At 38.8% G+C, this 23,229-nt stretch overlaps 1 protein-coding gene across 1 annotated transcript in view; it reads left to right on the top strand.

The window, feature by feature from the left end:
• The first annotated feature begins 654 nt into the window (after nucleotides 1-654).
• loxl4 (lysyl oxidase-like 4) overlaps nucleotides 655-23,229 on the top strand; it is a 41,398-nt gene continuing 18,823 nt past the window's right edge. The window contains exons 1-7 of the mRNA XM_084093834.1: nucleotides 655-739; nucleotides 2,815-3,130; nucleotides 5,887-6,212; nucleotides 6,619-6,833; nucleotides 19,914-19,952; nucleotides 20,085-20,298; nucleotides 21,565-21,745. Of these exons, the coding sequence (XP_083949960.1) occupies nucleotides 2,836-3,130; nucleotides 5,887-6,212; nucleotides 6,619-6,833; nucleotides 19,914-19,952; nucleotides 20,085-20,298; nucleotides 21,565-21,745 (1,270 nt within the window). The 5' untranslated portion in view covers nucleotides 655-739; nucleotides 2,815-2,835. The remainder of the gene's footprint in view (nucleotides 740-2,814; nucleotides 3,131-5,886; nucleotides 6,213-6,618; nucleotides 6,834-19,913; nucleotides 19,953-20,084; nucleotides 20,299-21,564; nucleotides 21,746-23,229) is intronic.

Here is a 23,229-nt window from a genome sequence, read left to right as displayed (position 1 = left end):
CTTGGAATTGTGACATATGGAGTTATTCAGGACTTGAGATCTTCCTGTGGCTTTGTGTAACAAAGTTGGCCATAAAAAGTTGTGAAACGATACAAAATGTCAAATGATAATAGCAACTTCTTATTTGATGCGTTACATAAAACCCTTTGTTAAATGTATTTTTTTTTTTTTTTTTAATTATGAAAGTATAATAGAATGAAGTTCAGATGAGTCTCCTTGACATAAAAAGCAACATGCATATGCTCTATAACAAGCATAATTTATAGTTAAATAATTACAAATGCCTGGTTTATTTACTAATAATGGAGTAAATTTTTATTTACTAAAAATGATCAGACACGTGTATATACGTATACACTCAGAAAAAAGGTTCAAAAGCTGCAGGGGCGGTACATTAATGTTACATATTAGAAGGTAAATTGTCATATGAATGTATGTACTGTATAAAATTGAGTGCAAATATACTACAATGCGAACAACTGTTAAAAAATTCACAATTCTGCTGGAGAGGCATTGATGTGAAACACATTGAGATAAAGATGGAGACATCTGTGGGAGGGATGTAGAAGTGATAGAGAGAGAGAGAGAAAGAGAGAGAGAGAGAGAGAGAGAGAGAGGGAGAGTGAGAGAGAGAGAGAGAGAGAGAGGGAGAGGGAGAGGGACAGAGTGTATGTTCAACTTTCTCCTTCATTCATTTTCATCCAGTCCGTGACTGACGTGACTTGCGTGTGGCTGCCAGGTGAGTGAAATTTGACTTTTAACTCTTTGGTGCGTCTGCTTGGCTCCTTATGATATGATTGAATATGTGTTTCTTCTTCTTCTCTTAGTGCATGCTTTATGTTATAGTGGGTTTTATTGACTGATTCATGAATTAAGCCCATGATTTCTGCCCACTTACCTGGATGAGGTTGAAATGTTATGTGCATTTGATATACATTGATATCTATTTGTATATACATTGATATCTATTTCTATCTCTGATAATGTGTCTCCATATAGAGATTGAGAAATAATAGCTTATTATTCCTGTTTGTTGTTTGGATACTTATAAAATCATGTTTCTTCTTAGGCCTACATAGACAAGGTTACTGTTATCACACGTCTACTGAAACTTTTCGTCCATCTAACATGCCCCAATACAGCATGAACAAATCTGTTGGGTGAACCTCACTAAACCTGTAAAGAGCATGTCTGAGTCATAATTAACTCCAAAATGAAATAAGAAAGAAATCAGAAATAATATTTGGGATATTAAAGGTGTGTCCCAATTCACTTACTTATGTGTTATTCTATGATGTTTTGTAGTATAAATAGTGCGAGTAGAAAAGAAAAAGTGCACTTTAAATATCTTGAAGATGCACTTAATTAACCGAAAAAGCAAAGGTTGGAATGTTGGACGCTTCACGCATTCACCTGACGCAGCTTTAGTAACGTAGCAGAGGGGGAGGGGCTATCAGACCTCGAAGTTGATTCACAAAATAACCTTATAAAATTCATACACTACACGGTTGAGTACATAGTTGCATAAAATTTCCTACTTCCCACTTCTGAAGTTGTGAATATGAGCTTGTCGCATTCAAGTGCTTTGTTGTCGGAAAGAACAGAAATCATGGAGGACACCAGGTTTATTATTGCCTATTTATTGGGAAAATTGTATTGAAGCCAAAATGATATGTAGCTCCCATTCATTGACAACCATATAAACATTCACCATGCTATGTAGATAGTCAGCTTGCTGACAATTCTGGAATTTCAGTCAAATACGTCAAATTTTCGTTTTGTATAAAACATACAATATGCTTCAAATGGTTATTCATATTGTAAATATGCACTGCTTTAACGACAAGACAAGGCGATAGCTGTTGTAGAAAAAAACGAATAAATAATTCCAGTCACAGCAGCAAAAGTCCTCCCCTCCGCCATGTTTAAAGTTTGTGGCCCGCCAAACTCATGAATTTGGGTGTTAAAATTATTCCCAAGCTTCCCAGTGATAAATACGACTTGAGAGAGTGTAATGTTATATTTTTAACTAGAAAACTTGTATTTACGATAATTCTGATTGCACATGAAGGCAGCATAAATTTGCAGTGTGTAAGTGCATAAGTGTTTAGTGCGTCATTTGGGATGCAACTTAAGATTTAAAAAAAATTATTATTATTTTTTTATTAGTTTAGTTGTCATAATGCAAAAAATCCTAATGGTTTTCAAATAGATTTGTCTTTATACAAAATATAATTTGTAAAATTTTTGTTTTGACATTGAAGTGAAATGTGGCCTAGGCCCTGCATTTTCATATGCATTTTTTCGTATTCGTCAATCGGTGGCTCTGAATTGTCAAAACGCCCCTCAAAATGCTTGCTAGTTGCTACGGATGCGAAAAACGTCGAAAATCGAACCCAATCCCTTTTTTTTTTTTATGACGGATGAAATTTTCGGAGGCAGTGTGTAAACGTGATTGACACAACATGAGGACGTATTTATTTTTTAACGTGCGAAAATTTCGGACTTGGTGTGCAAGGACCTTTTAATATTTCCCAAATGATCTTATTAACGGAGTTGTTTAATGTTCTGCTAATTCTTTAAAAATTGCTTTTGCAAAACATGTTTAGACAAAGACTCAAGTCATATCAGTAGCTTAATAAAAGCAGTTTCATTTTACATGTAGTGGGTCACCTCATGGAGGCTGCCATATTGAGATCACATGACCAGCCGAATAGTTACTACTCAATTTATCTCTATCACTCACTAATATTACTGTTAATTTAATTTAGTAGTTAATTTACTAACATGGACCCCTGTTGTTTTCTATTCCAGAAGCCTCATCTGTGTGTAGTCATGATTCGGGCCATCTTTCCCTTGAGTGTTCTTACCTTCACACTCCTCTTTTTGTGCACGGATGCACGTCCCGAAACGCCTGTCCGGTCAAGGCGTGCTCCCTCTGCCAAAGTGCGACTGGCAGGTATCGGCCACAGAGAAAACGAGGGACGAGTTGAAGTCCTTCACAACGGGACGTGGGGCACCGTTTGCGACGACGAGGTCGACATTAAACTCGCCAATGTGGTTTGCAGGGAACTGGGTTTCCAAAGTGGCATAACATGGGCGCACAGTGCCAAGTACGGAGAGGGAGAGGGTGAGTGAATATCTCTATTAAAATACATGGCATGTGGGTTTATGAATCTCTTTTGACTCAAAAATGAAGATTTTGTCATAATTTTACTCACCTTCATTGTTGTCCCAAACCTGTATGCCTTTCTTTATTTAGAAAGATGTTTTGGAGAATGTCAGTGCTGCTCTTTTCCATACAATAAAAATGAAATGATGAAAGCCTCCATGCTCCACATTTGAGTTTTTGGGTGAACTATCCCTTTAAGTATTTTAAACACTTGCTGTCTGAGTAGCTGAGGTTTAAGAGTTTTAATCTCTGTTATTTTCACAAGTAACTGGATTATGTGAAAGGCTTGAGCGCAATTGCGTATGAAGGCGCATTGCTGTCTTAAATAGCTGTTTCACACTAGTGCAAGTGCACAGAGCTACAGTTCTTTACATCGCCCAAATCGCTCCCTGTAATTTCACTTTAAGGCAGCTATAAAGATAGCCACTAACCCAAAGCATGTATAACACTTAGTTGGCAGGACAACGTTGTCATTAAAACTAAAACAAACCCTTCAGACAGCTTCACCAGAGCTCTTTTGTAATGTTTTTGTTGGTGAAACTTCTTTCCCATATTAAAGAAGTTTTGTGTAAATGAAGTCTGCAGACTTTTGCTGTATACTTGTGTACCTTTTCTTAAAAAATGTATTTTATGACAATAATTGAGCTATTGGTAGTGTCTCGCTTAAAAGTAGTTCACCCAAAAATTGTCCTTATTTACTCATCCTCATGTCGTTCCAAACATTTATGACTTTCTTTTGAACACAAAATAAGTTTTAATAGTGATTGCTTTATTTAACGATTTGAGACTGAAGCTTTAAACTTAAAAAAAAAAAAAATGTCAAAAGAACTATAAATGTCTCACAGAAGTGGTCGGTGCAACTTGTATGTTGTATTTCAAGTCTTCCAAGCAGATATTATAACTGTATGTTATGAACAGAACAAAATTGAAGTCATTATTCAATGATAATCTTCTCCTTGAATGTTATTCAACTTGAGAACCAAACTCTGATTTTTAAGTCTGATACTAAAATGAATAATTCAGGCCAGTTTTGAACTGGATTGACTGATTCACTGAAAATATTTTACTTAAAAGAATGATTAGTTTATTTTTCTTATGAACTTTCAAATATCAGGGTTTCCAGTGAATAACGACTTTAATTTTGATCTGTTCATCACACAAAACGTATGACTTCAGAAGACTTGTAATATATGAGTTGTATGGACTAATTCAAATTCACCTTTTGTGTTGAAACGAGAGTTATTCAGGTTTGGAAAGATATAATTTTCATATTTGGTTGAACTGTTCCTTTAAAGTGCCTATATTATTCCTACTTTTGTTTCTGGGGTCTCATATTATAAGTTTACATGCATCCAAGGTAAAAAACAAACAAAAAAACTTTACATTGTAGCATCAACTTTTTTCTCACAGTGTCTGAAATGGTTCGATCAAGAGTCTGGTGTCTCTAAACCCCTCCTTTCCAAGAGATTACTCTGCTCTGATTGGTCAGATGGCCCAGTCTGTTGTGATTGGTCTACCACTTACAGCGCATGTTGGAAACAAAATGTCCTTTACCATATAATGAGACCAGTATTGATGCCATCGATTTTACCATATCAATTCGAGCCTGAGTCCACATACTTTGGAAGTGCATGCAAAGTGGATTGCTTTTGCAGCGCAGAAAACAGTGTCTTCTCGACATGTTGACAACACGAACCAAACTTTTCCAGGCCTCTGCTACAACTACAGTGTTTGAGGGCAGATCAAAGTAGTTTGTGGCAGCCAATGAGGTCCAACGGATGGCTTTATGCAAATTTGTTACAAACTTGTAGGTTCAAGTAGGAAGTAAGGCCCTGCTTACACCTGATATTAAGATGCGTTTTGGTTGATCGGATCACAAGTGGATGATGCTAAATACAGATGTAAACAGGGTCTAAAACATTTTGAGCTTGTCCACTTTCAACCACTTCCAGTGGTAGTCGAAAACGCATTCGACCACATTGCTTTTGTTGTCTTAACGCTCATGTGGTTGAATGTGTTCGAACAGCCACAAAAGACCGCCTTCTCTCCTTCTACTGACCTAATGCGTAAACATGGGAAGCACACTAGACAGAAAGGATTGAAACTTTGTCGGATGAAGACCCAAGTTTGGTTTAAAAACGAAAAACGTACCAAGCACAATGTTCTCTCACCATTCCTGATTTCTAACACAAACTGTGTTCAGCGTGGGCTTGCGGCTATCAGAGCAGAAACGAAATCGGCTGCTCTCCGTGTTTTTTTCCGTCATCTCCGGTCACATTCATATGTAAATTGCGCAAAAAAACACTTACATTTACCTGCCAATAGACCCTCCCCTCAAAGAAATCAGGACAGAAGTGGTTGAAAGTGGAAAAAAGACAGATTAAAACAGCAGGTGTAAACGGGAATGTGTCTCTCTCATCTACTGATGATCTGATCGATCAAAAATCATCTTAATACCAGGTGTAAACACGGCCTAAGACTGGAATCACTGACGACTTGTTTCAGGCAGTTCAGAAATGGTTTGGGAGACAATAACTCCATTTGTTGTGCAGTTTGATCTTTGAAACTTTGCAAGACATTTTACATTCACAACCAGCTATATTACACACTACATGAAAGGTAATATCCAAAAAAAGCATAATAAGGGCATTTTAAGACCCATAACTGATGTTTTATTCATCTAGTGCTTTTGTAACCTGTAACATCTGCCACAGGCCCCATTTGGATGGATAATGTGAGGTGTGAAGGAACAGAGAAAACTCTGAAAGACTGCAAGTCGAACGGGTGGGGTGTTCATGACTGCAAACACACTGAGGATCTCGGAGTGGTCTGTAGTCCAGAGAGAAGGCTGGACCAAGTGCATCCTGGAGTCACCAGAAGAGGGCACACCATCGCTCTCAGACCAAACGCAGTCACCTCCAACCGTTGGCAGGACATTTACTCCAGTTCAGGAACACATGCACATCTCAGGCAAGGCAATGGACATTCCCAGGATCATACCAGATGGGATCAATTCTCCAGACAGCAGTTTCATAATCCGGTAAACAGAGAATGAAGTAGATCTGAAATGCTTATGATTAACTCTAAACCGAATCCTGACCTTGACGTTTTAATCCATAAGTAATCTCATCTGCATTTTCTTTAAATTTTGATTTAGTTGGAAATTTAAACAAAGCATTTATTCATCTTTATGTTGTTCCAAACTCATCTTACTTTCCTTCTTCGGTGGAACACAAAATAATACTTTTTAAAGAATATCCTACTTGGAATCTAGTGCACTTGTTGCAATTGGCCACTTTTTCCAATTCTTTTATAGTACTTTTCTGCCATTTTTATGCATGACACATGAAAGAATAAAGGGTTTGGATCAATATGAGATGTTTCATTATTGGGCAAACTTGGAGGTATGCTCATGAGAAAATGTTGTGTTTTCAATCTTCCTCTAGTCTGCCAGTAGGGTGAGGATTGAGGAAGTCCGTCTCAAGCCAGTCTTGATGGTTACAAAGAGGCGCACTCTTGTCACGGAGGGTGTGGTTGAAGTAAAGCATGCTGGGAGATGGAGACAGGTGTGTGATAAAGGCTGGAGTTTGAATAGCAGCAGAGTTGTGTGTGGGATGCTTGGCTTTCCTGACGCGGAGCAGCCCAACATGAACACCTACAAGTGAGTCTTGCACTTCTAATGAAAAATACAACATGTGCACTGGCATTATTCTCTGAGGTTTTGGTCCTGAGATAATTAGTATTATATTAAAATCCAACATTTAGCGCTAATTCCCTGTTATTGGATGATATTAGTTGTGTGAATTTCATTGTGTTAGTACAGGGTTTCCCAGACTTTTTACTAATAACATAAAATCTAGTCCAGACTGCAGCATATTCTGTCCAAAAACTGCCCACTTGGACAGGAAAAGACTGTCTGGATCACATGTAGCAGAACTGTATCAGCCAGCAACAGTTTTATTTTTACATGCTGTTTAAGTAAGGGTAAAATACAGGTACAATTTGGTTAAATATTGATGTTGAATCAAAAATTAAAAATTGTAGGGTCTGTTTTGTTTTTGAAGGTTTTTGAAGTCTCTTATGCTCACCAAGGCTGCATTTGTTTAATAAAAAATACAATTAAAAGAGTAATATTGTGAAATATTATTAATTATAACTACAGTAACTACATGTAACGTGTAAAAATGACAATGTAAAATAAAGTGTTACCAAATATTTTATAGTATAAAAGTAATTTCTTGAAAAAAGATACTTCTTAATAATTTCAATTTCAGTATAATTTAAGAAAAAAATTATACTGAAGATAGGATCCCTGTTATTCAAGGGATCCTATCTTTATTTATTTTTTTCCTCTTGTTTTGTTTGTTTTTGGATTTGCTATGTTTGTTGGACCACACAGGATGATGTGTGGATGATATTGCAAGTAGAAAAAGTTCATTTCTAAGCACAAAAAGATGTTTGTCTCTGCATGTAGTGGAAAGTCAAGTCAAGTCACCTTTATTTACATGGTGCTTTTTACAATACAGATTGTATCAAAACAGCTTCACAGTGATAACATGAAAATAATACAACAAAGTTTGTTTCTAGAAGAAAATTGCGTCATTGTCCACCTTAAGTAAGGCAGATCAATAATATTGTTGAATATTAAATGTCCACAACTAAGCAAGCCAAAAGCCAAGGCAACAGTGGCAAGGAACCAAAACTCCATCAGGTAACAGAATGGAGAAAAAAAGCCTTGGGAGAAACCAGGCTCAGTCGGGGCCAGTTCTCCTCTGGCCAACGAACAATGATTATGATTCAGGCAGCATTACAGGTCAGAAGTCAGATTGGATCAGAACATTCAGAATATTTATCTAGTTCCATCTGGTTGGAAGTCGGAGTCATCACGCCGGTATGGAGACGACTTTGTTGAGAATCAGTGCTGATGGCTGTTGTGTCGATGAGGCCTTCACAGGGCTGATGAGGCTGGCACCTCAGGGATGCGATGGATGGGTCCAGGCGCAGGTCCACCGTCTGATCTGGATACGGCCCGGATCCAGCTGACTTCAGTAAACCGTGGAATAAACAGAAAGACTAACATTAGCATAGATGCCATTCTTATGATGTAACGAGCACATCAGGTGTTATAGGAAGTGTCCCCGGTTCCAGCTGACCTAATCTATGCAGCCTAATAATCATTTAACTGATTTGAATAATAGAAATGTATAATGTTCTATACGAATGCCAGGTAAAATAGATCCGTTTTTAGTCTAGATTTAAACTTGACAGAGTGTGTCTGCTTCCCGGACAATGTTAGGAAGACTTTTCCAAAGTTTAGGTGCTAAAAAGGAGAAGGATCTACCGCCTACAGTCGATTTTGACATTCTAGGTATTATCAACTGGCCAGAAATTTGAGATCGCAGTAGACATGAAGGACTATAATGCGTTAAGAGCTCGCTCAAGTACTGGGGAGCTAAACCATTTAGTGCTTTGTAAGTAATCAGCAATATTTTAAAATTTATACAATGTTTAATAGGGAGCCAATGCAGTGTTGACAGAATGGGGCTAATATGGTCATAATTTCTGGTTTTGCTGCGCTTTGGACCAACTGGACTTTGTTTATTAAGCGTTCAGGGCAACCACCCAGTAGAGCATTACAATAATCTAGCTTTGAGGTCATGAACGCATGAACTAACTGTTCCGCATTTTTCATTGAAAGCATATGTCGTAATTTAGATATGCGGTTTTACAGATGCTAGAAACGTGGCATTCAAATGAAAGATTGTTATTAAAAAGCACACCCAAGGTGGTTCCTAACCGACGACGAAGACTTGATCAGCCATCAATTGTTAGACAGTATTCTGGGTTAATACGTGCAGAGGTTTTTTGCCCAATAATTAGAAACTCTGTTTTTTCAGAATTAAGTAGTTGGAAATTACTAGTCATCCAAATTTTTATATCAGCTATGCATTCCGTTCATTTTGTGAATTGGTAAGTTTCATCAGGGCGCGTAGAAATATAGAGCTGAGTATCATCAGTATAACAGTGAAAACTAATTCCATGCTTCCTAATGATATCTCCCAAGTATGTACAGCATGTACAGGGTGAACAGCAACGGTCCAGGTTCTGAGCCTTGTGGTACTCCATACTGAACTTTTGATCGATATGACATCTCTTCATTTACTGCTACAAACTGATAATGGTCAGATAAGTATGATTTGAACCATGCTAGTGCAATTCCACTAATGCCAACATAATTTTCGAGTCTATTTAAAAGAATGTTGTGGTCGATAGTATCAAATGCAGCACTAAGATCGAGTAACACTAATAGAGAGATACAACCACGATCAGATAATAAGAGCAAATCATTTGTAACTCTAATGAGAGCAGTCTCAGTGCTATGATATGGTCTAAATCCTGACTTGAAATCCTCTCAGATATCATTTCTTTCTAGAAAGGAACATAGTTGTGAGGATACTGCCTTTTCTATTAATTTTGACAGAAAAGGTAGATTCGAGATCAGCCTGTAATTGACAAATTCTGTAGGATCAAGTTGTGTTTTTTTTAATAAGAGGTTTAATAATAGCCAGCCAAAGATGTATAAATAGACAAAGATGAATTAATGATATTAAGAAGAGGATCTATGACCTCTGGAAGCATCACTTTCAATAGCTTAGTCGGTATAGGGTCTAACATACATGTTGTTGATTTAGATGATTTAATGAGTTTAGACAATTCTTCCTCTCCTATATCAATGAATGAATGAACAGGGCTCGCAAAATTTCAAAATCGCTGTTAGGCCTTCGGGCAGGAACTCTTCAGATTTTGGTAGCCCGAAATTAATTTTACTAGCCCAAATAAAAAGAAAAATTTTAATGTAGAAAATTGGTTAGGAGTAATCAGAAACTTTTTCAAAACACAAATATCAACAATTGGATATAAAATAATCAAATTAGAATCATCAATACAAATATGCATCTGGTTCTAACTGAACTGAAATTTGTGTGACCAGTATGGAACATGAATCAGTCTGTGTCAGATTCTGAATCGGAGAAATCAACTGAAGTGCACAGCTCCGTTGTTTTAAAGTCTGACAACGTTAAAAGTGTTAATTTTCTGATGGAATAATTCACATATTGAAGTGTAGCAATAAATAATAATAATAACAATACCAGACTTTTTTGAGGCAAGTAAATGGTGCTCTAATTACTTTATGCTGTTTATATAGCAGAATATGTGATGGTCAAGTCATCTTTATTTATGTAGCACTTGTTACCATACAGATTTGTTTGTTTCAAAGCAGCTTTACAGCGATAGTGTGTTAGCACATGGATTCAAACATTCTGGCACGCAAAGTAAATTATTCATGTGAAAGTGGAGCTTTAATTTTTATTGATCATGTGCATAGGCGTAATTTGCGGGTGGGATGGGTGGGAAATGTCCCCACCACTTTTTCTAAGGATCGATATTGTCCCCCAACACTTTTTGAAACATCATGAGGCACGGATGTACCTAATACAAATAAATAAAACATCTCCAGTTAACTAGCAGAGCATTAATTTAGTTGCTTGCGCTACTTGCGCTAAAATGTGTTGTTTCTTTAAATCAAGCTCGTTGCCGCTGCTATCAGTTGCATGGATATAGTTTTTCCTTTCGAGAGGTCTCTCGTATTGCGCAAGGCTTGCTTACGCTATGGGAAAACTCCTTTTCTCGAGAATATTGAAGCCAGTTTTTTAAAATGCAGTGCAGCTGCACAGCATACACAGATGAGCGACTAGCGCGGTCATTGGCTGTGCTGCGGCAACTGCACAAATCTATGGCGAGGCGGCTCAGACGCCCTAGCGCGTCAGAGCCCGTCAGAATGGGCGTGGCTTATGGCTATATAAGCACCCATTCTTTGCCAAGGAACTCAGATTTTATCTCCTTCAGCGAACACTCCACTTCGCTGATCTCTGGATAGAAGCCTTCGCCGCCGTCGACAAACTTTCAGCGGAACAAGCCTTCTGCTTCGCAGCCCTGAGGACGCCGGTTTCCTGGGATCACCGGATGCTGCCTTCAGCCTGCTGTTCTGCTGTGCCATCCGGCGCGCCATATCCTTTAACGCTAGTGTGCTCGCCGTCGCGTAACTCTTTTTCTAAGAGAGCTAAATTTCCGAGGAGTTGCTTCAAATGCCTCGCACCACCTGCGCCTCATGCCGAGGCCCTCTCTGTGAGGCCCTCTCCCGCTCCATCAACACAAGCCAGCACGAGAACGAGCATCGATGCAGAGCTTCTCCGCGTGCTCACCAAGGCCGTTGAAAACCTTGGGCTCGAGTGGTCTTCGCCCGATGAGCCCACACGCAGCAGGCTTGATGAGTGGTTCCTGCAGGGGCGCCGGAGGTTGTCCCCCCTTCTTCCCAGAAGTGCACGACGAGCTGAGGAAATCGTGGAAGGCGCCACACTCAGCTCGCTAAAGGCCTTCCTTCTCCTCGACGGTTCTCTACCGTAGACGGCGCTCTGGAGAAAGACTATGAGGTGATTGTTCCCCTCGAGGAAGCGGTGGCCGCACACCTTTGCTGGATGGAACCTTTCCAAGCCTTGCCGCGCCACTTCAGCTCTCGCTGGTCGTGCATACGCAGCCGCTGCCCAAGCTGCTTCGCCACTTCACACCATGGCTATCGTCCAAGTTTTTCAGGTCAAACTTCTCCACTCTTTGGACAAGTCTGGACACGCCACAGACCTGGCCCTGCGAACCACAAAGTCGACAGCCCAGGCGATTGGATGAAGCATGGCCAGCTTGACGGTGCTTGAGCGGCACCTATGGCTTAATTTGACTGACATGAAGGACGCAGATAGGGCAGCTTTTCTGGACTCCCCTATTTCCACGACTGATCTGTTCAGCACAAGGTTCATGGAGCGCTACACTGAAGCTCAGAAAGCGTTGCAAGCTATGCGTCACTTTCTCCCGAAACACTCCAGCTCTGCTTTGAGCCGCCAAAAGAAGGCACCAGCTCCTCAGCAGGTAAAATTAGCGCCTCCGGTCTCCCAGCCCCACCCAGCGACTGAAGTCCGTCACCACTCTCGCTCTGCAAAGTGCCAGCAGTTCCCTGAGAGACAGGGACCCTGACCCAAGATTGTGTTGGACCCCGAGCACTCTCCAAAAAGCGTCTCACACATTTCCCAGTCCCCTCTTTTCAGGCGGCTGGAAATACCGAAGTTGCAGTAAATGGGTCTGTTATAAAACACACACACACCTGCAAACAAAGGCCATTTTTACGGTGACACAAATAAAGCACGAAAAGAGATCTTTTCTGTCTGTGTCATATGTAGGTCACGTGCCCACGATAAAGTACGCATCCCTACACACAAGCACTGTTCCCAAAGTATTAACCTCTCCTCCAGCTCACGCTGGGGATGCAATAAATGCAGGTCATGTGCTCACTATATAGTACGCACCCCTGCACACAAGCACTGCCACCACAGTACCAATTCTCCCCCCAGCTCGTGCGGGAGATGTAATAAATGTAGGTTGTGTGCCCACTATGAAGTATGCACCCCTACACATGAAAACTGTTCCCACAGTTCTCCCTCCAGCTCGCGCTGGAGATGTGATGAAAGGTGATGAAAAACTTTTCCAATTGTCTTTAAACCCTATATTATTTTGCAGACACCACTTAGAAAGTGAAAGATTCACCTCCTCTGTTGGTTGGAAAAGCATGTCTGTTTCCCTTATCTCTGTTCCCCAGGCACCTTTCACAAACTTGAGCACTTAAGCAATGATTAAAAGATCTTTCAAACGTACTGATGCTATCTAGACCCCAGTGCTAGTGAAATGAACGGTCTGTTTCTGAACGCTTAGATTTAAGTAAGAAGTCTAATATTCCTGCTGATTGTTATTGGAAAAGGACATCAGTTTAAAGCCTTCAAAGTGTCTGTTGTTGGAGAAAGAGTTTCAAGTTTGTTTAATGATTTTATTGACATTGTCACCCTTGACTTTCTCCTGCCTCCTCACAGTGTTTCCAACCAAGCTGTACTTTCACAGTCTTGTCTTTATTGATCAGTTATTTTAAGTATGTAAAGAGCAGATTACTGTTGGGAGTTTCTGGGCTAAATTTCACCTTTTAGCTGTTATTCTAAAAGGGCATTTATACAGGTTGTCTATCTGCATAATGGGTTTATATACATATAACAGTGATGGTACTGTGTATGGTTTCCTACTTTTCTATTAGTTTACTCTCATTGGGTTAGACCTACAGTGAGGGAAATAAGTATTTGAACACCCTGCTATTTTGCAAGTTCTCCCACTTAGAAATCATGGAGGGGTCTGAAATTGTCATCGTATGTGCATGTCCACTGTGAGAGACATAATCTAAAAAAAAAAAATCCAGAAATCACAATGTATGATTTTTTAACTATTTATTTGTATGATACAGCTGCAAATAAGTATTTGAACACCTGAGAAAATCAATGTTAATATTTGGTACAGTAGCCTTTGTTTGCAATTACAGAGGTCAAACGTTTCCTGTAGTTTTTCACCAGGTTTGCACACACTGCAGGAGGGATTTTGGCCCACTCCTCCACACAGATCTTCTCTAGATCAGTCAGGTTTCTGGGCTGTCGCTGAGAAACACGGAGTTTGAGCTCCCTCCAAAGATTCTCTATTGGGTTTAGGTCTGGAGACTGACTAGGCCACGCCAGAACCTTGATATGCTTCTTACAGAGCCACTCCTTGGTTATCCTGGCTGTGTGCTTCGGGTCATTGTCATGTTGGAAGACCCAGCCTCGACCCATCTTCAATGCTCTAACTGAGGGAAGGAGGTTGTTCCCCAAAATCTCGCAATACATTGCCCCGGTCATCCTCTCCTTGATACAGTGCAGTCGCCCTGTCCCATGTGCAGAAAAACACCCCCAAAGCATGATGCTACCACCCCCATGCTTCACAGTAGGGATGGTGTTCTTGGGATGGTACTCATCATTCTTCTTCCTCCAAACACGTTTAGTGGAATTATGACCAAAAAGTTATATTTCGGTCTCATCTGACCACATGACTTTCTCCCATGACTCCTCTGGATCATCCAAATGGTCATTGGCAAACTTAAGACGGGCCTTGACGTGCTGGTTTAAGCAGGGTAACCTTCCGTGCCATGCATGATTTCAAACCATGACGTCTTAGTGTATTACCAACAGTAACCTTGGAAATGGTGGTCCCAGCTCTTTTCAGGTCATTGACCAGCTCCTCCCGTGTAGTTCTGGGCTGATTTCTCACCTTTCTTAGGATCACTGAGACCCCACGAGGTGAGATCTTGCATGGAGCCCCAGTCCGAGGGAGATTGACAGTCATGTTTAGCTTCTTCCATTTTCTAATGATTGCTCCAACAGTGGACCTTTTTTCACCAAGCTGCTTGGCAATTTCCCCGTAACCCTGTCCAGCCTTGTGGAGGTGTACAATTTTGTCTCTAGTGTCTTTGGACAGCTTTTTGGTCTTGGCCATGTTAGTAGTTGGATTCTTACTGATTGTATGGTGTGGACAGGTGTCTTTATGCAGCTAACGACCTCAAACAGGTGCATCTAATTTAGGATAATAAATGGAGTGGAGGTGGACATTTTAAAGGCAGAATAACAGGTCTTTGAGGGTCAGAATTCTAGCTGATAGACAGGTGTTCAAATACTTATTTGCAGCTGTATCATACAAATAAATAGCTAAAAAAATCATATATTGTGATTTCTGGATTTTTTTTTTTAGATTATGTCTCTCACAGTGGACATGCACCTACGATGACAATTTCAGACCCCTCCATGATTTCCAAGTGGGAGAACTTGCAAAATAGCAGGGTGTTCAAATACTTATTTTCCTCACTGTACCTACATAGTCACTGTCACAGTTATGTTTAGTTTGTCTTAGTTATCATAGACTTTTAGTTTGTTTTCATTAATTCTCATGTTCCTTTGTTTGATTTTCCGGCCGCTCCTTTGTTACCATGGTCACCGTCATTATGAATTTGTTTGGTTCAGCTGTGTTATATTAATCATCTTGTTTGCGTCACTATATAAATTGTTCCCTTGCGTTCATTCTTTGTCTGGTCTGTCTTATGATTATGTGTGAAGCCAACTTCTGTTTACCTTTTGGATAATTGTTATTAAACTCATGTTGGAACTTTATTCTTCTTATTCTTTGGGGTGCGGACTGGTGGGGCAGTGAACCCAGGGTTACCCCGTGAGTCAGTCCTAGAGCTCCTCCTATCCAATTTTAGGGACAAATCGGGTCTATTGGAGACGTACTAAATAGATTAAACACCACAGACCCAGTACAAATCAACATGGGGAAATCTCACAGTAAAACAAGCAGCTGTGGAAAGTATGTACTTGTTTTGCCAGATGAGAAGTTTATCTATGTATAATCTTTTTACTCTTTTTACTCTTTTAATACTTTTTACTTTTTAAAACTGCATCCACTGTACGTCTAACTGATTGCACTGTATTCCTCTTTTTGATTCTAAACTGAACTCAAATGGCACTGAGAATTGTGTAAGAGACAAAAATAAATTACTTAATTGGGGAACTTGAGAGATGAAACCATGCTGATGACCTGAGTCTGTGGTAGAGTAGTAAGTTTGATGTGTGATTAAACTTGAGGTTCTGTGGGGTGCGGACTGGACCGATTCCATTCCTAGAGCTTCCGAACAAATCTTTGGGGTGCGGACTGGTGGGGAAGTGAACCCGAGGTTACCCCGTGAGTCAGTCCTAGAGCTCCTCCTGTCCGATAAATCGGGTCTATTGGAGACCTACAATAGATTTCTTAGGCGCGCCGAAAGAATACCACAGACACAGTGTAATCACCATGATAAAATATCAGAGTAAAACTGGGAGCTGTGAAAAATATGATACACCGGTGTTTATGCCAGATGAGAAGTTTATCTCTGTATCATATTTTTAATCTTTTAATTCCTTTTATAACTGTATCATTTTTATATCTCTTTCAATTCCTTTTATAACTGTTTTAATTTTCCTTAGTTTTATTTTGGGATCATTTTAATTCCTTTCTGTGTAAAGCACTTTGAATTACCATAGTGTATGAAATGTGCTATATAAATAAACTTGCCTTGTCTTCATCTGTCTGCCTGCAACCACTCTATCAACCTACTATCATTCAAGTATCATTCACCTACTCGCCTACCTATCTTTTCACCTTCCAACCCCTATACCTACCTACTTTTTTTTTTAACCTACTTTACTTATACATATATCCACCAACCAACTTGCTGTAACATCTAAAGTAACTATCTACCTTCCTTTATATTTTCTTCCCCTCCTACCTGCTTATGTGGATAACTACTGTAATTGCCTACATATCTACCTATTTTTTTTACCTTCCTTTGTATTTACCTACCTACCTTTGTACTTGCCTAACTACTTATAAACCTATCCACATTATCCATCTGCCTGCATACATATTTTTGTCTCCTGCAACCTAGTTACCTACCTATCAATCTTTTTACCATCCTAGTTATCTACCTACTTAGTCAACTACCTATCATTTACGTACCTACCTATCTTTTAACTATACCTACCTGCCTACTTAGTCAACTGCCTACTTACCAACCTATCTACCTATTTTTTTACCCTCCTATGTACTTACCTACCTTTCTACCTACCTAAATACTTATCCTCCTATCTACCTTATTACTTATTTTCATCCCCCTCCTGTCTACCTTCTTGGATAACTACCTATCATTTACCTACCTTCTACATATTTACCATTTTTATCTATCTACTTACCTTTACCCAAACTACTTATCCACCTATCCACCAAATCTACAGTATTTGCCTACCTCCCTTCTTATTTTCTACCCCTCCTTCCTTCCTACCTACCTACCAATCAACCTTCTTATTTGTCTGTTGCACAAGCACATTTTTATTTCATGACCATGCAAATCCATTTAACTCTGAGCAGGTTTTCTTAGTTTAGTTAATAATTTGGTTTGAAATAGAGGCATTCAGAGGCATTTTTTTTAGTTACCACACTCTCAGCACAACTCTTTTATTCCCATCGTGTGAATGGACTTTGGCCGTGCTGGCATGCCATCCCATGTGCTCATTATAAAAAGCACCACCTTAATCTTATGGGTCTGCGGCCTAAAAGCTTTTTTAGGTTTGTGCTGGGGCGTTATAAGTGTTGTACGTGCTTTCTGCTGATGATTCTTCTAAGGTCTGTCTGCTGCTGCATTACAAAATGCCCCGATAAATGTGCTTTTAAATTTGTTATGCTAAAAAAAAAAAAAAAAAAATCTTACCCAGCAGATAAGATCGTTGACAGGTTTTTGTTATCTTTTTTTTTTTTAGGCTTTGTGCCTTTTTCCTGTGAATCCTAATCTTGAGGTCACAGGAACACCTAAGCAAGCTTTTGTTTATGCATGACTCAAAGACATGCCACAAACAGCAACTTGAAGATGCTGTTTGAACTTAAATTAGAGCTTATAGAGCTAGCTGTGGTTTTTGTGGCTTATGTCCTAGAGAATCTCCATTTGGCTCTTCCTCGTCTGTGAGCGTGCCCAGTACCTGACCTCACCATGTATTACGTGCATTTTGTTAAGTCTCCAAAGAGCACCAGACTTGGCAGATGTACTGAAGAGCGATCCCTCACGCTCCCACTCAGCGTCTCAGAGATCGCGAGCCACCCCGCCCTGACACTGCTTCTTCTGGATCCTCAGCTGAAGATGCTGTAATTAAATGTTGGGTCCCTCAGAAGATTTCCACGTTTCTGGCGAGTAAGGGAAAGACAGATTACAATTATAGCTGCGCCCCATAGGCTGCTGTGTCAGCAAGACACACTCTGTCACCGAGGAAACCGAAAGACTTAAACCACAATAAGGAAATATCCTTAGACAAGCATCTCAAGAAATGAAATACAATATTTTAATGGTTCGGACTCTGGTCTTCGGTCTAAAGCAGTGCCCCAGTCAGACTGAGTTCAGAAAGAAAAATCACCTTCTATATTTATGGAGTTTGTACTGTAATTTTTGGCTCAGTCATTTAATTGCAGGATTTAAACTTATTTTAAACAAATTTTCAGTTCATTGAGAATCACCTTTGAGGGTCAAGCACAATAATCAGTTTAGGCATTCAACATTCGGTGTTGTGGTGTGAGAGATTTTTCATTATTTTCATTATTTATATTTTGTATTATATCACATACATTGTACAGGATGAGGCACAATTCTTTTTCTTCTAATCAAGGGCGATGGCCAAATATATGACCTGCACTTAAGAAATAATTGCTAAGGCAATTTAGTTTCATGTTTAGTTTCAAGTAGGCAAGTTTCACACTTTATATATATATATATATATATAGTGGATTTTTAATAACAATCAACCCTGGAGACACCCTGGCTGGTGTTAAAGAAACCTTTTGTATTATGTCATGACTGTTGACTGATGCTGGTCCTTAAGATGTACTATATTATTTAGAATATACTCAATATATCAGAGATTTGAGTGCCCTATTGCTTAAATAAATGCTTAAACAGCATTTCAGAGAGAGTGAGAGAGTGAGAGAGAGAGTGTTTTGTATGTATGTAGACTAATGCTTAAAACAGTGGCATGATTGTTGTCTCCAAACAGACCAGCTCTCTCTATCATTAAGTTTTCTTGGTTCAGCAGTAAACCAAGGGTGGAACTCTTGGACTAATTACATGAGCAGGTGGGTATTTCAATGCCAGCCACTGTACGACTGTATATAAATTAGTTATTGTAAAGCATCTCTTCATGTTCAGAGAACTACATTTGATGTATAAAAGGACAACTTCATATATAAATTATATGAAATTATTTATTTGAATTCCAGCTGTAAATGATCATTTTTAAGATGGAGTTCTGTAGCTTTAGACACGAGTTACTAGAATGTTACTCTGCTACAGAATGTCATATGGAAGAAACATCCAGAATATTTTTATGAGGTCATTAAACTGGAGATTCCACACAGCAGTTGACTTGTTTCTTTTCTGTTGATTGATATTATCTCTTGAATTTTATTCGTTAAGACATTTCCGTCAGGAAATTGAAATGATTAAATCTGGATTTGAATTTACATATTTTGAAAGTCCTCATTAAAGTAGACATTTGATAAACTATTTTGTGTGTGTAGTCAGAAAAACAGATTCAGCTAAATCAGAGTAAAATCCTTTGGGTTATACCAGCACAAATCTTTAATAACTACCACATTAAGTTGGACAGACGGTGGATGATGACAGTGATTATAAAATGTGTCACTGTGATGACATGTGCATTAGAGGGCAGGTGTTCATGTCTGTCTGTCTCTGTCTCTCTTTCTCTCTCTCTCTCTCTCTCTCTCTGTCTCTCTGTCTCTCTCTTTCTCTCGTCTCAGTTTGTTTTTTGGGAAGTCTTACTGTGCCCATTCCAGGATTCCAACATGCCAGTGGAAATATCTGTTTATAGAATGTACATATTTGAAAGCCAGTTTAGTGGTAGATTAAGTTAAAACACATGTTCTTTGATGTCTGTGTCTGTGGGCCATACATTTTATTATTATAACAGCAATGTAAACGGATGAATTTTTAGTTTAAAGTATTTTGAATAAAGACACAATGGTAATGAACTGGTAGTGTTTACTCACTATAACTGTCTCATGTGGTTTATGGCTTTCAGTACATTTATTTTGCCTTATTTCCAGTGTAATATGTTTTATATTATTAATAATATTTTATATTATTAACAGCATCATGAATTGATGTTATCATGACATCTGACTGAATTTTTTCCATTTACAGAAAAATATGGGATAAAAAGGTCAAGGATTCAACAACAAGGTGAATTCAGTTTACTCTTCTTTGCCGAATATCTACATGCACACTAAAGCACATTTCTTTACATTAGAACATCTTATTATTCTTAATTTAACTTAATATACTAATGCTCTTGTGAAAAATGTTGTCTCCTAGATTGAGTCAGATGACCAAGAAGAAGGGATTTTGGGTTGAGAAAGTACATTGTCTGGGTACAGAGCCCAGCCTAGCGAAGTGTCACGCCCAGCTGTCAATCCCGCGAAGCCCCGCCCCCTGTAAGAACGGTCGCCATGCTGTGGTCCGCTGTGTCCCAGGACCGCAATTTGCTCGTATGTCCTCTGGCAGACCCCAGGCACCTCACCCTGTGCAGGTAATCCTTGAAACATTTAGACCAGGGATAGGCAACTCCGGTCCTGGAGGGCCACTGTCCTGCAGAGTTTAGCTCCAACCCTAATTAAACACACCTGAATAAGGCAATCCGTGTTTTCAGGATTACTAGATAGATACAGGCAGGTGAGTTTTTATCAGGGCTGAAGCTAAACTCTGCAGGACACTGGCCCTCCAGGACTGGAGTTGCCTATCCCTGATTTAGACTTTTCAGACTGCCAGCAAAAATCTGATTTTTTGCATATCCAGATTTAATCCAGATGGGTTTTTGAAAGTCTGGACAGGAAAAAAACACGTGAAATCTGAATTTTTCAAACCTTATTCAAACCACATTTGGAGGTGGTTTGAAATGCGATTTCAACCAAGTTTTACAGAATGCGTCTCAATCTGGACACTGTCAGCTCAAATCGGATTTTAAATTTTCTTTTGCATCACTCTTAAATGTGACACATTGATAACGTCAAAGTCGGTGACAGAAATGACGAAAGTATTAATACGGTATTCAAACGGTATGTCCAAAGATTTCAAAAAAATCTATTATCTAATATTTCAGATATAAAAAAAAAATCGTTTTTATCAGAATAACCAATTTGTCCCCACCTCATCATTAATAACACTAATAATTACTATAATCTAATTCAACCCTTATTATGCCGTTATTGAAATTAAACTTTCTATTCATAAAATAGTCCTGAACAAAATGTATCAAGGTGTCCACTAAAACATTAAGCAGCACAACCATTTTCAATGTTGATAATAAGAAATTTTACTTGAGAAAAAAATCAGCCTATTAGAATGATTTCTGAAGGATCATGTGACACTGAAGACTGGAGTAATGATGCTGAAAATTCAGCTTTGCTATCACATGAGTAAATTACATTTTAAAATATATTAGAATAGCAGTGAATTATAATAACATTTCATAATATTACGGTATTATTTTATTGTATTTTTGATCAAATAAATGCAACCTTGGTGAGCGTAACAAACTTTTAAAAACGTGTACAGTTGTAATGTACCGTTTTGTCATGGGTTATAATAAACATATTTAAGGTTGGGGCTATTAGAATTAACCATTAAAAAAAAAAAACATATTTGTTGACCACTAATCTGAAGATTTGGGAAGGCAGTCCCACTGGTGGTCCTCAAACGTCTATTGTGGTTATAATAACCCTGGTACTTTGGGACTGAGGTGGAAAATTATGATTTCCTGAAAGTAACCTTGTCAATCTCTTTTCTCCTCTCATAGCTGTCAGTGCGCCTGAAGTCAGGGCCACGTCTGGGAGAAGGCAGAGTCGAGGTTCTGCGCGAGGGGAAGTGGGGAACTGTGGTTGACCACCTGTGGGACCGTATCTCAGCCAGCGTGGTGTGCAGAGAGCTGGGCTTCGGCTCTGCCAAAGAGGCTCTTTCCGGAGCATACATGGGTCAAGGTGAGAATTACAGTAGTTTAAGCTTAAAGAAATAGTTGACCCCAAAAAAATATGTTATTATTTACTTACCCTCATTCTGATCCCAGTTGGAACTACTTGAGGGTAAGTAAATGACAGATTTTTCATTTTTTCCTTTAATCTGCCAATATGGTGTTTTTGGGAAGAAGGTGATTCATAACTACAAACACGGTTATTATACTGAGTTTGGCACATGATTCCAACGAAGTCTGAGTCTGAGCTTAATTGGAAAGCTCTGCTTATCTGTGGGATACGCCTGTCTGCAGCTGAATATGAAAGCAGTCTATGATGTGACATCAGGATGTCTTACATTATGCAAAATCACACTCTCCAGACGCAAAGCATGAATGTACCGTACGGGAATGACGATTCTTTAAGCCAAGGAACTTTCCCTGAACTTTCTCTTCCTCAGATCCACACTGCATGTGAGTTTATTTAAGCTGACTGAGACGAAACTCAACGCTGATCTGTATTCCGAGCGGCATCTCTTCTCTTTGGCAGAGCAATTATCTCATCCGGTCAGAGCGAAGCGATGACAGTAGCAATCTATTGAAGACTTCCAGATATCACACTGATGAAAAACACAGCCAGTAATGTTGTGCAGATTTTTTTTTGTTTGTTTTTTTATAGGAAGGAAGTGAAATGACGTTTGACTCATAATGATGTTTTATCAGGTGCTACCATTCAAAGAACTGAAATGATGAAATGTTGATTTATGGTTATGATCATTTTAGGGGTCTGTTACTTTAAAAATATAAGCTGTAATGCACCAGTAGTGACTCATATGAAAATAGAGACTTGAAATGAACCTGCCTAAGGTTGAGTACCAATCAAGGTTTTAATTTAACACTCGCCAAGTGGCAAATTCTGTAAGTACAAATAGGCTATGTAATGTGTTACTTGTCTGTTACTGGCTGATATTTTTTTTTTAGGAATGGCAACTTCAAAATTAAATTCAAAGTAACCAGTTAAGTGGTACCACTTTAGGCTTATTTTTACACATGGATGCAATATTTCTTGCAGCACCCTTACAAAAAATAAGTATACTTCAAGTTCATTTTATTAAGTATATTTAAGTAAAGTTCAAGTATATTTTTAAGTATTTGTAAGTATACTAATATCAATGTACTAGAAGTATACTTGTAAGTGTACTATTTCATTATACTTGGGACTAAATTGGCCCACTTTTTAGTGTATAAATTATACTTTAAGTATATTTTAAGTGTAACAGTAGTAAATGTTGAGTACACATAGTTTACAACTATGTTTTTCGTTTGTACTGCAACTAAAGTACAAGTGAACTTATAGGTATACTGATTGTTTACTAGTTAAATACTTGTAGCACACTTTTTAGTTTATGATAGTACACTTTGAAGTATACTCTCAGTAAACTACTAGTTTAGTAGTTTTATACTGCAAGTATAATTGTAAATTTTCTTTAAGTGAACTTATCATACTTATAGTTT

This window comes from Abramis brama (assembly GCF_963993115.1).
Source record: "Abramis brama genome assembly, chromosome: 19".
NCBI classification, from domain to species: Eukaryota; Metazoa; Chordata; class Actinopteri; order Cypriniformes; family Leuciscidae; genus Abramis; species Abramis brama.
This window is presented reverse-complemented; position numbering and strand designations above follow the sequence as displayed.